This window comes from Peromyscus maniculatus, chromosome 2 (genome assembly GCF_049852395.1).
Source record: "Peromyscus maniculatus bairdii isolate BWxNUB_F1_BW_parent chromosome 2, HU_Pman_BW_mat_3.1, whole genome shotgun sequence".
Lineage (NCBI taxonomy): Eukaryota > Metazoa > Chordata > Mammalia > Rodentia > Cricetidae > Peromyscus > Peromyscus maniculatus.
In genome coordinates, this window is record NC_134853.1 from 67,791,631 (window position 1) to 67,807,538 (window position 15,908).

General features: G+C 50.6%; 2 protein-coding genes across 2 annotated transcripts; one reads left to right on the plus strand and one right to left on the minus strand.

The window, feature by feature from the left end:
• Positions 1-43: 43 nt before the first annotated feature.
• Rgp1 (RGP1 partner of RAB6A GEF complex) lies at positions 44-9,230 on the plus strand. Its single transcript, XM_006986009.4, has 9 exons — positions 44-191; positions 578-712; positions 1,053-1,189; positions 1,450-1,533; positions 1,631-1,780; positions 2,008-2,154; positions 2,360-2,487; positions 2,662-2,851; positions 4,337-9,230. The coding sequence occupies exons 2-9, from the start codon at positions 597-599 to the stop codon at positions 4,558-4,560; spliced, it is 1,176 nt and encodes a 391-aa protein (XP_006986071.1). The 5' UTR covers positions 44-191; positions 578-596; the 3' UTR covers positions 4,561-9,230.
• Msmp (microseminoprotein, prostate associated) lies at positions 4,784-5,742 on the minus strand. Its single transcript, XM_006986008.4, has 3 exons — positions 5,613-5,742; positions 5,292-5,400; positions 4,784-4,964 (listed from the first exon to the last, which is right to left on the minus strand). The coding sequence occupies exons 1-3, from the start codon at positions 5,740-5,742 to the stop codon at positions 4,784-4,786; spliced, it is 420 nt and encodes a 139-aa protein (XP_006986070.1).
• Positions 9,231-15,908: the final 6,678 nt, after the last annotated feature.

Here is a 15,908-nt window from a genome sequence, read left to right on the forward strand (position 1 = left end):
GGTGCCACCGCTGGGAGGGTGACCCGCAGCCCAGGGACCACCCGAGCCCCTTCCGGCCGGAAGCACCCCACAGGTCGGACCGGAAGGGGTGCCCCAACGCTGCAGTGTGACAAAGGAAGTCCCGCCTCTGCCGCGCCGCTGGTACCGCGGACGCCACCGATCTCCAAGCCGCGTCTCGGAGGGGCGGGCAGGTGAGGACCTCCATCCGTAAGAGTCCGCGTTTGTATCCAGAGTTGTGACGCGCAGCGGTGTCTTGGGCTAGGATGTGGAGCCTGGAGGGAAGCGGGCACAGAGGCAGGCCTGGGAGCCTGTGGGTGGCGGCGCAGGGGGCCTAGTCCGACTCTGGACTCGGAGAGGTCTGGGCAAGAGCGACGCCCTCACGCAGGCAGTAGAGTCGGTATCCGTCGCCCATCCAATCCGCCCGCAGCTCCCCAAATCCCAGCGCTTCCCACCCGCACCGAAAGGAAAAACCCTACTTCTTGCCCCCTGGGACCCAGATCGAGACATAACTCTAGGTCCCAGGCACCACTTCTTCTTTCCACGGTACTGACTTGTGGCACTGTGTGTTTCCTTCTAGATTTGGTTCTGGAGCTGCCATGATTGAAGTGGTGGCCGAGCTGAGTCGAGGTCCTGTATTTCTGGCGGGGGAGGCTCTGGAATGTTTAGTGACTGTCACTAATCCCCTGCCCCCGACCGCCACTTCTGCATCCAGGTGGGGATGCTGGCACTGAAGGTGGTGGCGTTCGCTCCTTCTAAATCAGAGCTTTGCTTGTCCTGTCACTGCGCTATCGTCACCTCCTCCTTGCTCATTGTAGGGAAGGGCTTTTCCACAAAGATGCGGATGCCATGGCCCCTACCCGCCTCTCCTCCTCCTCCTCCCTCTTTGAACTGGATGCACTTTGCATTGTGTGATGGTTTCACTTTGGGGGTTCTGGATTCCCTGGTCACGAGACAGTCATCTCACCTTGGTGGTCTGGTCAGACAGTATCGGAGGGACAGCATTTGTGAAGTCAGGAACTGTCTTCCCATCCCCTCTTTTTCCTCTTCCACAGTGAGGCTCTGGCCTGGGCCAGTGCCCAGATCCACTGCCAGTTCCATGCCAGCGAGAGTCGAGTAGCATTGCCTCCCCCTGACTCCAGCCAGCCAGATGTGCAGCCTGACAGCCAGACCGTCTTCCTGCCGCACCGAGGTGAGAGAGAGAGTATTTGTCTTGGAGGGAGGGGAAGTCATTGTCACCCAGGGGTAAAGCTAAGTTTTACGTGATGTCGTCACCAACACACCACAGGTGTAGGGGAAGGTACTTAACTGTTGATTTGGGGGCCGTATTACCAGACTGTTGCCATATTACAACAGAAAGATGGCGGTTTTCCCTGCCTCCACTTGCTGTGTGACTCTGGTCAGTAATGGGCAGTGGAGTCATTTAACTGCAGTCTTTCTTATTTTTCATAGGTGAGAGGGGTCAGTGCATCCTTTCTACTCCACCAAAAATTCTCTTTTGTGACTTGAGGCTTGACCCTGGAGAGTCCAAATCATGTGAGTGATTGCCCTCCAGCCTGGAATTGCCGTCTAAGTGTCCTGGAGGGAGGACCCTGCTGCCTCCAGCTGCCCTGACTGCTGTTTTCCCAACCAGACTCCTACAGTGAAGTGCTGCCCACGGAGGGTCCGCCTTCCTTTCGGGGTCAGTCGGTCAAGTACGTCTACAAACTGACCATTGGCTGCCAGCGCGTCAACTCGCCCATCACTTTACTCCGAGTCCCTTTGAGAGTTCTTGTGCTGACTGGTGAGTCAGGTTCCTAGAGGGAGGGTGGGGGCAGAGGCTAGCCAAGGGGACCTGTCGGGACTCCCGGCGGCGGCGTTAGGGACAGTGCTGGGGATGAGTGGGGAGCAAGCCGAGACGTCGACCTTAAAGCATGGCTCCCCTTCACCCTCCTCAGGCTGGACTCTGAAACCAGCTGTCTGCTCACATCTCTGATTCCTCCCAGCATCCCCTCTGCTCGTTCTCTCTAGGTCTTCAGGATGTCCACTTTCCCCAAGATGAGGCTGTGGCTCCGTCCAGTCCGTTCTTAGAGGAGGATGAGAGTGGGAAGAAGGATTCATGGCTAGCTGAGCTGGCTGGGGAGCGCCTCATGGCTGCCACCTCCTGCCGCAGTCTCCGTGAGAATCCTTTCAGAACTGCCCTGATCCAGCCCTTCCCTTAGTGTATTCCTGTCTGAAAAAGTCTCCTGTCTACCACATCCCTTCATGGTCCCCTAATATCTTGCCCCCGTTATAAAGAAAAGTCTCATGTTTTGGCCTCTGAGACTCAGTCTAGATTTTTCCCCAGCGTAAACTGTAGCCTTTTGATATCTATTCTCCCCAGATCTATACAATATCAGCGATGGCCGAGGGAAAGTCGGGACATTTGGTATCTTCAAATCTGTGTACAGACTGGGCGAGGACGTGGTGGGGACCTTAAACTTAGGGGAAGGAACTGTGGCTTGTTTGCAGGTGAGAAGGGACCGGCTTTTATTGCGCTCGGCCTGGAGGGCTGGGATGGAAGGGGGGCCTGCATAAAGAGGGGTGTTTTGTAGAAGTGGAAATCGGGGTTCCTCAGAGCTACCACTCACCTACAGTCCATATTTCCGAATGTCTGCTGCTCTACACCTCACTTCTTGCTCCCAGTTTTCAGTAAGCCTGCAGACTGAAGAGCGCGTCCAGCCTGAATACCAGCGACGCCGGGGGACAGGAGTTGCCCCTTCAGTGTCCCATGTGACTCATGCCCGGCACCAGGAGTCCTGCCTACATACAACTAGAACCAGCTTCTCTCTGCCCATCCCTCTCTGCTCCACCCCTGGCTTCTGCACTGCCATTGGTGAGCGCCCCACTGTTTCGGGGAAAGGCGCAGGGGAGTAAATGCCGGGCTTAGGTCCGGTGTAATGGGTCCTGGTCCCCAAACTCCAGACATACGCACCCAAGCCTTCGCATTTTCTCACATCTTTCCTCTTTCCCTGTCTGTTAGATGTGCTGACCCCTGAACTCTAGCTGGCTCTAAAGTACCGTTCTTGGCCCCGTGATGCTGAGCTCTGGCTCCTCGGCACATTCACTTCAAGCTACCTAGTTTTGACTATGGTGACCTTGTGTTTCTAGGAGTTGATGCTGCAATCCTTAATGGCATCTCTGGTGAACATGTTAACACACCAGACTTCCTAAAAAGAAGTGTTTGAGCGAAGCTCCTGCCCTGTGTCTCCTTGTTTTCTTTGTTTGAGACAGGGTTTCTCGCCGGGCAGTGGTGGCACACGCCTTTAATCCCAGCACTCGGGAGGCAGAGGCAGGTGGATCTTTGTGAGTTCGAGGCCAGCCTGGTCTGCAGAGCGAGATCCATGAAAGGCGCAAAGCTACACAGAGAAACCCTGTCTCGAAAAACCAAAAAAAAAAAAAAAAAAAAAGACAGGGTTTCTCTGTAGTCCTGGCTGTCCTAGATCTCACTCTGTAGACCAGGCTGGCCTTGAACTCACCGAGATCCGCCTGCCTCTGCCGGGGTTAAAGGCTTTGCCACTACTGCATGGCTTTTTTTTTTTTTTTTTTTAAAGACGGGTTTTCACCGTAGCTGTGGCTGGCCTGAGTTCACTGTGTAAACCAGGTTGGCCTCAAACTCACAGAGATCCACTTGCTTCTTCTTCTGAGTGATGGGATTAAAGGCATGCACCATCACACCCAGACAGGGAATTTTAAATGCATGGACTGGGCAGGTGCCCCGCAGCATGTGTGTGCAGGTCAGAGGACAGCTTTCTGGGGCTGGTTCTTTCTGCCATAGGAGTCCTGGGAACCAAATTCAGGTCACCAGGCTTGGTGGCCAGTCCCCTTAACCTGCTGAGCCATCCTGGTGGTTCTGAGTCTGTTGTTTCATTTACTAACCACATCCCGTCATCGGCTCTTACTGCTCACCACTTGCCTGCTTTCTTTTTTTCCTTTTTTGATATTAGGGTCTCATGTAGTCCCCCCAGCTGGCGTCAAGCTGACCTTGAACTTGTGGTCCTGCTGGCTTCACCCAATACTGGGATTACAGGCGTGTGCCACCACACCTGACCTTTTAGACCAGTGGTTCTCAACCTTCCTGACAGTGTGACCCCTTTCATACAGTTCCTCATGTTGGGGTGACTCCAACCATAAAATTATTTCCATTGGTACTTCATAACTGTAATTTTGCTACTGTTATGAACCATAGTGTAAATATCTCTCTTTTCTGATGGCCTTAGGCGACCCCTGTGAAAGGGTCCTTTGACCCATAAGGGGGTTGAGCCCCATAGGTTGAGAACAATGGTTTTAAAGTATCTCCCTCTGTCTTTTCCTTTCACAGTGTCTTTGAAGTGGCGATTGCATTTTGAGTTTGTAACATCCCGAGAACCAGGATTGGTCCTTCTGCCCCCATTGGAGCAGCCTGAACCTGCGATTTGGACAGGGCCTGAGCAGGTGCCTGTAGACACCTTCAGCTGGGACCTTCCCATCAAAGTGCTTCCCACAAGCCCCGCCCTGGCCTCATACGCTGCCCCAGGCCCCAGCACCAGCAGCGTAACTATCTGAGACTGGCCTACATGCCCACCGTGGCACTGGTTTCTTCTAGATGCTGAAACTCAACACCTGGACTTGGGTGGGCCCCGCTTTTCCCACACGGGGCCCCACGCAGGCGACGAGAACCAGGCTTTCAGCTGTGGCATTGATTTATTTATTCAGAGTAAATTGGCAGCTGCTAGTGGTTTCCCTGGAAGTGGCAGCAGCAGTGAGCAGTCAGCGGATGGGTGATCCTTTAGCTGGAGTGGGGAGCAGGAGCCCCAGGAACAGGGGTGTTAGCTGAGCCCCATTCTAGGTCGGGTCCTCCCCCTTTGCAGGGCAGCCGAGGGTCAGATTTTTGCACCAGAGAGAACTGACAGGTTCCTGCCTCCTGGCGTACTTCACACTCAGCGGGGAAGTCAATGGGATGCTGAGACCTAGGAAACCAAAGATTAGGAGAGTCAGTACAGTGAAGAGCCACCTTCACGGCATGCCCTTCCCTCTCAGCCATCCTCCGAGAGCCTCCTTCAGTGTCCCCCAGACTCCCTCCCTTAGCTCTCTAGTCCCATAGAAGGACTTCTTAGTTTTCCAAGCAGGAGTGTGTCCCTCCAGATCTACCTCGACTCCCTTTCCCGTCGGTGCCTTCACATCTGCGGTTGCATGATGCTCTTCTGTTTATTCTCGCCTCACAGAAGTCTAGTTAGTCCCCGGCCATCCCTCAGTCACACCAGTGGCGTTCCCTCTGGCCACTCTTGGTCACTTACGTGTCACAGCAGCCCACACCAACAGGATGCAGACAGGTACAATGGAAACAGTCCTTGCGGAGCCAGGATTCACCCAGAGTGAAATACTTCCCGTCATAGTGGCAGGGGGCTAGAGAAGAATGAATCGTCCTGTTAGTGGGTGAGGATTGGGAGTGTTGGCCGCAGTCCTTCTGGTCTGGGGCAGGAGAGAAGCCATGCACACCAGCCCTCTCTATCGTCCTTCCGGTTTCACAGATCGAAGGACTGAGTATTCGAACATAGGGTCACCCCTGAGCCGTGGTCACCACCCCCATCTTTTCCCTAAGCATCAGTCCACCTTACCTTGAGCTTGGAAGTAACACTTGCTGTTAACTCCCGGGTGCTGCAGGAGCAGAGACACCAGCAAGCCGAAGATCCTCCAGCCTCCCAGGATCCCCTTGCCCTGTCCAGCCCAGAGCATCCTTAGTGCCATTCCTGCAGCTCAGCTCTCAGACCCTTCTTGGCGTGTGTTCAGATTCCTCTGGCCGGATCCCCTTGCTTTCCTTGCCTTGCTCCTTGACTCCTGGGTTTCTCTCTCCTTGGGCTCCTGTCTCATACCATGGCAGTGCCCTCTGCTCTTACAGGCTGGCGATGTTTATAAAGTGAGGACCCTGGCCCCCTGCTGAGTAGAACTGGACAGGCTGTAACTCCGTTTCCTGAGGTGAGGGCATGAAAACAAGAGGTCCAGCTTTTAACAAGCTGTGAGAGCTGATTCATGCCCCCACACAGCTAGGAGGAGGGAGGTGGCCGTGGAAGGGGCACTGGACTGGGCACTACCCCAGCCGGGAGGGGGAGGGCTGAAGGCCCCAGGTGGTCCCCAGATCTCCTTGACCTGCGGAGAGGAAGCATTCCATCAACCCGCCCTCCACCACCAGGGGTGTGTGTGCTGGGATCCCTGCCTGAACCGGAGGGAGGCATTTCCTGGGGATGGCTAATCCTGTGCCCCAGCCAAACCAAGGCGCTGCGGCAGGGTGCAACTGCCAGAGACTCCAGGAGAGCCAGCGGGCATCTGTGTGGAGAGCACGTTTCCTTCAGTTCCTGGGCAGGGTGTCCCTGATGCATCTGAGAAATGGCTACCCTCAGCATTGTGGGAGAGGGCTTCATCCATGGGCACCCCAAAGATAAACTTTCCATTGTTTTTTACCCCAAATGGGCAGGAGATGCCAGATTGCCCCATGCCTAGCAATGCCCTACCTCAAAGAGAAGCATCTCTTCTGAGTACCGTAACAGAAATCGTCCCACTTCCACAGATATACCCCCTCTTTCCTGGTGGCAGAACAAGGTCTCGTGGACTTCCGTCTTGGGCATTCTTTGAGTTTTGCAGGCTCTGGAAGGCTGTAGACGGACTGCTGGGATTCAGGTGGTAACTCTTACTGGCCATCTGCCTCACACAAGTCACCTCACTCTGCTCTCCTGTTTCTTCACCTGTACATTGAGAGTGGAAACGCCAGCTCATGGGCTCCTCATGAGATGGCATGTGGGATGTTCTTAGCACCGTCTTTGGCCCGTGGCCCTCAGAAAATAGCCACTTACTGAGGCTAAAGCTCAGGCAAAATGCTGGTGTTCTTTCCTCTGGAAGCCAGTCAACAGCTCTACTGTGGACTGCACTCTCCAGGTCAACTTCTGCCTTCCACATTTAGGCTCCCAGGTACTCTACTGCCTCCTTCCAAAGCAAATGTGGCCCCGGGAGCCACATGGTTTCAGTCGTGACATTTGACGTCCCTCATATCTGGTGTGAAAGGTCATGCTGCTGATTAAGCCTCCTTTCCCACCTCAGTAGCTTGGGAAGAGGGTTCGTCTTGCCCTCCCTGCCTTCCTCTAGCTTTAGGACTCTGTTTTTTCTTATTTGATCCTGACCCTTTTTCCCCCCTCATGTGCATCCCAAATCTCCTTTTTGAGCACTTACAATAGTTTGTTACTAAGGCCCTGCTCCAACTGGACTTCTTTTACCTCACTTTCCCACATTTCAGTGTTATTCCAACTATCCTGCTCCTGCTCACAGATGTTTGCTCTGCTTTTCATTCAAGTCTGTAGTCCATTCACTCCAAGCTTTACTCCATCACCTAGTACAGCACATAGGTCTTACTTCTGGCGGGCTGCCAGCCATCTCTTCATTCAGCAGTCACTGTCCCCCTAATTCCTTAGCTGTCTTCCTCCAAGATGCCCTTTGCTTTGGCTGGGCATGTGGTTTGTTGATAGAGTGCTTGTCCCAATGTCCTGGGTTCCACCTCAAGCACCCACCACCACCCCCACCAAATTGAGTGAGAGAACAAGATTCCCTTTCAGAGGGGTGTCAAGACAAAAGCAAAGGAAAACTTAGCAGGGTGCACCCAGGTTAGCTCCTGTGTAGGGGGCATGGCCTTGACTCCCTGCTGTCTTGGCTGGAGAAGGGATTAGAAGGCATCAGGCATAGTATAGGGCTTAGGAGTCTGGTCATCAGGTAGCTCTACCACAGCTTTGCGGGGGACCCACCTGACGGCTGATGCAGACTATTCTCTCAGTAACTACTGACTAGAAGCGGAAGCAAGTGGGAGGCTAGAGATCCTGGAGGCGGTGGGGGTCCAGAAGTGGGACCTGGTGGGCACTGGTGTCTGACCCACAGCCAACTTTGAAGTGAGAATTAGCCTCCTGGAATGCAGATGAAGCAGGCATGTAGCTGTGGGAACTTCTGGAAGGAGGCTGGGGCTGAGCAGGATTACTTTCTGAGGTTTCAGGGCAGTGTAGAACTGGTTGATGGCCTGCTACTGCTGTGGATGTGTAGGGGGGTGGCCTGGGCACTGCTGTGGATGTGGGGGGGTGGCCTGGGCACTGCTGTGGATGTGTAGGGGGGTGGCCTGGGCACTGCTGTGGATGTGTAGGGGGGTGGCCTGGGCACTGCTGTGGATGTGGGGGGGGGGGGTGGCCTGGGCACTGCTGTGGATGTGTAGGGTTATCAGTGGTTAAAGCACAGCCCACTGAGTCTCGGGAGAGCAGCTTTTGGGGCAAGGGGCAGGGCGGGAGTCTGGGTAGGGGTTGGCACCGGCCACCTGTGCAGGGGAAGGAAAACATCCTCTGGTGGGGGGCCAGGCTGTGTTCCAGCAGTGCAGGCAGGTGTGCAGAGTGGGGAAGTGAGCACATTCCGGGGCTGAGTCACCCCACGCTGCCCGCCTTGCCCAGATGGGACAGAGCATGGCCTTTGAAGATCATGGCTCTGGGAGATTGGAGGTCTGGAGCCCGGGGAGGGGAGGGTCTTAAAGGAGCCCAAAGAAATCATGGAGGGGGCTTTCTGCACAGCTGGCACCACAGTGCAAAATGCAAAGCCCCCAAATCCAGTTTGTTTCTGAATAGAGGCAGCCAGGCAGGGTAGAGCCCCTGGGAATCTTGTGGGGGCGGGGAGGGGGAGTCCTGCAGTCTTCCTAGAGAGAGGAGGATCCAGAAAAACCGGGAGGCTACGGTGAGGCTCAGGCTGGGTTAGGCTTCTGAGAGCAAAGCGTCCACCATCCCAGCAGGTAAGGTGTGATGGGCCAGAGGTGTGTGTCCAGAGGCCTGTGTGAAGGAGAGGCTTCAGGGAGATGGAGAGTTCGATTATCTGGATCTTTGCACTAGTTCCTGGCTCTGAAAAGGCTTTCCGTGGTGGAGAAATTATGTTTGGATTTCTCAGGTACCCTGGAACACCATGTTGGCCGGCCCAGCAAAGGTAGTGGATGGTGTAAAAATGAAGTAATCTGTCTACTGTAGCAACCCGCCTGCCATCAGTACCCCCGTCCCAGGCCCCCAAAGTAAGACCGTTAGGGTTGTTTCCATATAACCAGCCCTGAGCCGAGAAAACTGGCTTGCCACTAGCGTGAGGCCAGCTTGAGCTAGAGTGAGACCCTACCTTAAAAAAACAACTTACTCTTACTGAATTTTAAAATAAAATCTTGGATAAAAGTTGAAAACCAATGTTATGTGTTTGACTTAATACCAAAACTTAGGTCATTAAGATTAGTTTTATGGGGGCTGGAGAGTTGGCTTGGGGTTTAAGAGCATTTATACTTGAAGACCTGGGTTTGATTCCCAGCACTCACATGGTTGTTCACAACCACTCATAATCCCAGTACCAGGGCATCTGACAGCCTTTTCCGATTTTGGGAACCCAGCATGCCCATGGTTCTCATAAATACATGAATGGAAAACATTCATACACATGAATAAGCCTTAAAACATTTTAAAAGATTAGTTGATTATATGGCCGAACCTGGTAGCTCCTGCCTGTGTTCTCGGCACTTGGGATGGGGAGGCTGGGGTGGGAAGATCATCTTGAGCTGGTGAATTCCAGAGCAGAAAGAAGAGAGAGAAGGACAGAGAGAGAGAGAGAGAGAGAGAGAGAGAGAGAGAGAGAGAGAGAGAGAGAGAGAGAGAGAGAGAGAGAGGTATGGGGGGTATGGGCTCTATGATGTTGAGTGTTTTTCTTTCTGACCTGGAGCTCTCGGGGCTTTTGGACTGCACTGAATTCTGCATATCCGTCTTGGTTCTTATCAGCAACACACTTCTGCTTCCCTTTCCTTTAGTTAATTGTCTTTATTTTTAACCTTAACTTTTCCTCCACAGCCTTTAGCCTGTCCTGTGCACTCTGACCTAAGTAAAAGATTCCTTGGGATGGGCATCGGATTCCAGTAGGCAAAGAAAAGCGGGTCACAGTCCCGCCGTGTGTGCTTGGTTACCGACTGTCTGGTGTGGACTGGTAGGCAGCCCTAAGCTGCTGTGTTTGCTGTGTGGCCCACAAGAGGAAGACAGCTGACTGACTCACAGTCGTGTGTCTACAGCACAGCCACTTACAGTGACTTCTAAAATGGATTTGTTTGTGCTGCGACACAGTCTGTCTTGATCCTCATAATGTGTGCTATCTTGCCCCAAAGGCAATCGCAAGGGTTAGGATCTTTGTCATGTAAAGAGCGTTAAACTCCGCAGTTGTCTTTGGTCGCAAACAAGGAAATCTGGGTCAGTTAATGAAAAGAAGAAAATGTCCTACTTTGGGCCCTGCTCCTCTGTCTCATGGTGTTCCAGCCCCGGCCCAGCCTCCTTCCCAGGGCTTTTATTTCTTCTTGCTCTGCTGGACATCTTGAGAGGAAAACTCCACACCAGCTTCCTCTGCTATAAATTTTCTCCTTCCTCTCATCTCTTCATTTCTTTCTGCCAACATACACCGCTACTTCTTCGCGCCCCCCTTTTAAAAGCCCATGGCCCTCTTTGGCTCTCTCCCACGTTTAACACCCTTGCTGAAATGCTCTGTTTTTCTTTGATGTGTCCTTGGGCCTCTAAAAAGCTCTGCTCTGGTTGTTTACTCTGCATGCTCCATTTCTGCCTTCCTTCCTCTGCTATCACCTGTTTTTCTTTTCTATTCCAGATTATTTCTAAACTACTTTTACCACAGCTGTTACCTTTTCCTTGCGATTAAAATCCTTCCTCCAGATTCAGAGTGTCTAATTGCTGTGTCCAAACAGCCCAATATTCTGACAGACTATGAAAGATCCTTCTGTAGCTCTGACTGCAACTCCGATCTGTCTCTTCAGACTCACTGAGGCCGGGTATGGTATAGGCTAAGGCAGGAGGATTGCCATAAGTCTGAGGCCAGCCTGAGCTATAGAGTGAGCTTCTGTCTCAAAATGAAAGTTCACGTTGAAATTTCCCACCCTGTCGCTGTACCATTGGAGCCATTCTGTTCATGGTTTACATAGTTTTTTGCTTGGAAGTTACTACATTTGTGGTAGTTCCTCCCACCAATAATCTCCGGCTAACCGCCATTAGTCCTCATTAACATCCCTATTCATCTGTGGGCTTTCTCTTTCTACCCTGCTGCATTACCTGATTGTAATAATCGTCACTTACAATTCCATTTGTAGCTCTTGCCTTTCTTACATTTGTAAATTACTTATACTTTTATTAGTTCTTTGAGAATTTCACACATACATACCATGTATTTTGATCATACCCACCCCCCACCCCCGCCTCTCCTAACTCCTCCCAGGTCTACCCTACCCCTATTTGTGTGTGTGTGTGTGTGTGTGTGTGTGTGTGTGTGTGTGTGTTTGAGACAGGGTTTCTCTGTGTAACAGTTCTGGCTGTCCTGGAACTCACTCTGTAGACCAGGCTGGCCTCGAACTCACAGAGATCTGCCTGCCTCTGTCTCCTAAGTGCTGGTATTAAAGGTGTGCACCACCACTGCCTGGCCCCCTATTTCTGAAAATAGACTTAAAACTAGATTACTAAGAAGGCTTCCAGTCTTCTGTTTGATTTATACTTCTACTCACTGCTGACAACAGTTGGCCGGGGTGTCTACTAAATGGAGCAAGTTGCTGCCGGCTGAGGCAGAGGCAGAGGCTGAGGCTGAGCAGAGGCTGCCGACTGGACTGTTACATAGCTTTTGTCACTACAGAATTGTGATACTGGTCTGTTTTTGTTTTTGTTTTTTGTTTTTGTTTTTGTTTTTGTTTTTGCTCATCTCTGCATTTTTCTCTTAGTTCTTCTCTTGGAAATAATTTGGGAGAATTATTATTATTTATCTATTTGTTTTGTTTTTGAGACTATTTATTTATTTATTTTGTTTTCTCTGTGTAGCTCTGGCTGTCCTGGAAACTCACTATGTAGACCAGGTTGGCCTGCCTCTGCTCCCAAATGCTGGGATTAAAGGCATGTGTCACCACTGCTCAGTTTAATGTTCATGAATTTATACGTTATCCTTGCTTGGAGTGATGCTAACTTCTGTATCACTCCAATTTCAGTATATGTGCTGCCAAAGTGATCACGACCGTTATTTTTACAACATGACTTGGTTTCTGTAATTGTTTTTGCTTTGTGTTTTGTTTTCGTGGTGTTTTGTTTTGTTTTGAGACAGTCTCACGGTGTAGTTCTGGCTAACCCAGAACTCTCTCTATAGACCAGACTGGCCTTGAACTCACAGAGATCTACCTGTATCTACTTTCCCACTATGCCAGGAAGTTATCTTACTTCTTGAGACAGAGTGTCTCACTAAACCATTTTTGCTCTGCTAGACTGGCTGTATTCACCTGTCCCTGTCTCCTTAGTTCTGGGGCTATAGGGATGCACCATCACATCTGGCTTGTACAAGGATGCTGGAGAGCTAAATGTGGGTCCCCACACTTGTGTGACAAGCACCTTACTCAGCCAGCTGTCTTCTCAGTCCAGAACTACTTTTTAAAATTAGGTTTTAAATTTTATTGTATGTGTATAGGTGTTTTGCCTATGACTGTGCACTCCATTTGGGCCTGGTGCCCACAGAGGCCAGAAGAGGGCATGGGGTGCCCTGGGACTGGGATTAGAGATGGTAGTGAGCTGCCAGGTAAGCGCTGGGAATCAAATCTGGGTCCTCTAGCCGAGCAGCCGGTGCTCTTAGCCACTGAGCCATCTCTCCAACTCCCCAGAAACTACTGTTTGTGAATTTCATTAAAGAGATAGGAACGGAGATGGGGACAAGAGACAATAAAGGGATGTGAGTAGGACAGCAACTAAAGAGAACGAAAGGAGGATGGGACACCAGGTGACCACGTAGGGATATGGCTGCTGCGTCCTCGGTGGACGGAGCGTAGTTATGCTTAGAAGCCTGGCAAAGGGATGATAAGCCGCTGAATAGCAGAATTGGATGCAAAATAAGGGGCCAGAGAGATGGCTCGGCAATCAAGAACACTGGCTGCTCTTGCAAAGGACCCAGACATGGTTCTCAGCACCCATGTGGCAGCTCACAGCCATCTGTGACTCCAGATCCGTGAGCACTGTACATAGATGATGCACATACATACATGCAGGCAAACACACACATGAAATAAAAAGAATTTTTTTTAAAAAAAGAAAAATGCACAACTTAAAAAGCAGACCAAGAAACTATCTTTAGAGTCTACCAGAGTAGCTTTGGGGTGTGTCTCAGCTTTAGGATCTGGAATGAAAAGAAAACGTTAGAGATTTCTTCAGAGCAATGCTCAAATAATCTCCAGGCCAGTGGTGGTAGCATGTCTGTAACCCCAGCGCTTGGAAGGCTGAGGCAGGAGGATGGCCTCAAGTTTAAGGCCAGCCTGGGCTACATAAGTACCGGGTCAGTCAGGGTTACACAGTATGACACTGCCTAAAACAAGACAAAACAAAATCTAGTGTCTTTGACATCCTTGGTAGGAGACAGCCTCATGAACTTATAGGCTCCTGAATTCTTCGATGATCTGCTAAGTCGGAAATGCTAGGTGTGAAATCCAGAGATCTGAATTTTATATGACACTCCCTTCCACCCACAATCAAGTAACTCTTCTGTCCTAGGCCTGACCCTCCTGTGCCATAACTGTTACCTTGCCCACATTTTTCCCCCCTGCACGTCTTCCTGGTGCTCCAGCTCTGCTTCCGCTCTCGACCTCTGATGCCAACGCAAATAGGGAGGCCTCAGGTTACCAGGGCAACCAAAGCACAGGAAACCATAAAGGTCCAGCACCCCCACAGGCATCATGGCCAATGGCTGTGCTGCTCGCTTTTTTTTTCCTTAGGGACTAAGTCATGCTTCTTACACGCTGTGTCCCATAGTCCTGACACTAGAAGGTACCCCAGCCCACACCACACGCTGACTTCCTGAGGTCGTGGGATTTATTGGGTCTGGTGAGGGACAGCGAATGAAGCTTTTGTTCCAACACTGCTATTTCATATTGCCTCGACAGCAATCAGATTTCATAGTGGTGAGAATTGTATTTCCCTGAAGTCTGGTTAGATCACAAGCTTGGACGGCAGGATGCTTCTATCTATTTACATTACCGATTCCTATTTCATTGAGCCTCGAGTCTTGAATGTTTTTTTCATCCCTCCCCCCAACTAGATGTCTTCATAATTTCCTTGGGACCAAAAGTTGTAGCTATCTACTTTTGACACACCGAGAGCAGCTACTGTGTAGCCTGGAAAGAACAGTGGCCAAATAATAAAATGTGGGTTCTGTGTACGTGTCATTATCAGAGCTGGCCGTTTGTGCGAGAGCGCTCAGCTAGCACATGCTCTTGTGAAGCCACGAGCAAACGAAAATCTACTTACACTTAAATACTTGAAAATGTTGAATTGAAGCCGGGTTTGGTAGCTCATGAATGTGATCCCAGCAGCACTCAGGAGGTTGAAGCAGAAGGATCACTATACATTCAAACCCAGCCTGGGCTAGATAGTAAGTTCCAGTACAGCCTGAACTAGAATAAGACCCTGGTGTATGTGTGTGTGATGTGTGTGTGGGGTGTGGGGTGTGTATGTGTGTGGTATGTGTGTGTGTGGTGTGTGTGTGTGTGGTATGTGTGTGTGGTGTGTGTGTGTGGTATGTGTGTAGTGTGTGTGTGTGGTGTGTGTGTATATGTGTGTGGGGTGTGTGTGATGTGTGTAGTGTATGTGTGTGTGATGTGTGTGTGTGTGTGTGTGTGTGTGTGTGTGTGTGTGTGTGTGTGTTGGGGAGTGGGTGTTGGAAGATCTGAAATGAGGAAACAGAAAGTCATCTTTATGGACTATTCATGGCAAGAAGGAGCAAGGGAGAAGAGGCAGTAAGGCAGACTTGATAGCTCTCTTCCTGTGAAGGTGTACAGGATGGATTGGACTCCCTTGTTTTAGCTCCAGAAAGCAGAACATGAGCATTTAAAAAAAAAATGACTACAATGGAGAGGAATTTTGGCTTGACAAGGAAGACCTTCTGAATAAGGATGCTAGGTTAGCCGGGCGGTGGTGGCGCACGCCTTTAATCCCAGCACTCAGGTGGCAGAGGCAGGTGGATCTCTGTGAGTTCAAGGCTAGCCTGGTCTGCAGAGTGTGTTCCAGGACAGGCTCCAAAGCTACACAGAGAAACCCTGTCTCGAAAAACAATAAATAAATAAATAAATAAATAAATAAATAAATAAATAAATAAATAAATAGGATGCTAGGTTAGAGTAAGTATAAATGATAAGGGAGTCGATTATCTGGGCCGTGTATATAGGTTAGATCATGGCTTATAGAGAAGTTACCATATGTACAGGTTCAGGTGTTTGGGGTGTTAAATTGTTATAAGGAGAGTCAGGCAAATTTAACAAAACTCAATTTTTTCTATTATATGACAACTTCCTGGCAACTATTCAAATTTATTTTTATTTGCTAAGACAGGGTCTTATCAAGTAGCCCCGGCTCATCTGGAACCCACTCTGTAGACCAGGCTGGCCTCAAACTCAGAGATCCGCCTGCCTCTGCCTCTGCCAGGATTAAAGGCATCACCATCATGCCCAGCTTCAGTTCAACATTTTCAAGCATTTAAGTGCAAGCAGCACTCAATAATTTTTTTCTAGGTATCTCTGCCAACTTTACACCTTGGGCCATCGAATACTAGAGCTGGTAAGGTCTTTAGAGGTTTCTGAAGCTTTTCCTCCGGCCTCCTGGAGGTCCAAGAGTGCCTTGGAAGTGGCAGGGAAGAGTGGGACAAAACTCTGAGGCCTTTACCCTTGCTCCGACTAGAACAATCTTGCTTTTATTTTATTTTTTATTGTGTACTTATATGCCTCCTGTGTGGGCGTGGGAGCCACAGTGTACATACGGAGGTCAGAGAACAACTTTATATAGTCTGTTCTCTCCTTCTGCCCTTCGTGCGTTCTGGGG

Coding starts and splice junctions, on each gene's coding strand:
- Msmp (XM_006986008.4), bottom strand. CDS start 5,742: ATGGCACTAAGGATGCTCTGGGCTGGACAGGGCAAGGGGATCCTGGGA. Junction 5,401..5,612: donor GTGTTACTTCCAAGCTCAAG/GTAAGGTGGACT, acceptor ATTCTTCTCTAG/CCCCCTGCCACTATGACGGG. Junction 4,965..5,291: donor GGTGTGGGCTGCTGTGACAC/GTAAGTGACCAA, acceptor TTGGTTTCCTAG/GTCTCAGCATCCCATTGACT.
- Rgp1 (XM_006986009.4), top strand. CDS start 597: ATGATTGAAGTGGTGGCCGAGCTGAGTCGAGGTCCTGTATTTCTGGCG. Junction 2,155..2,359: donor CACCTCCTGCCGCAGTCTCC/GTGAGAATCCTT, acceptor TATTCTCCCCAG/ATCTATACAATATCAGCGAT. Junction 2,488..2,661: donor GAACTGTGGCTTGTTTGCAG/GTGAGAAGGGAC, acceptor TCTTGCTCCCAG/TTTTCAGTAAGCCTGCAGAC.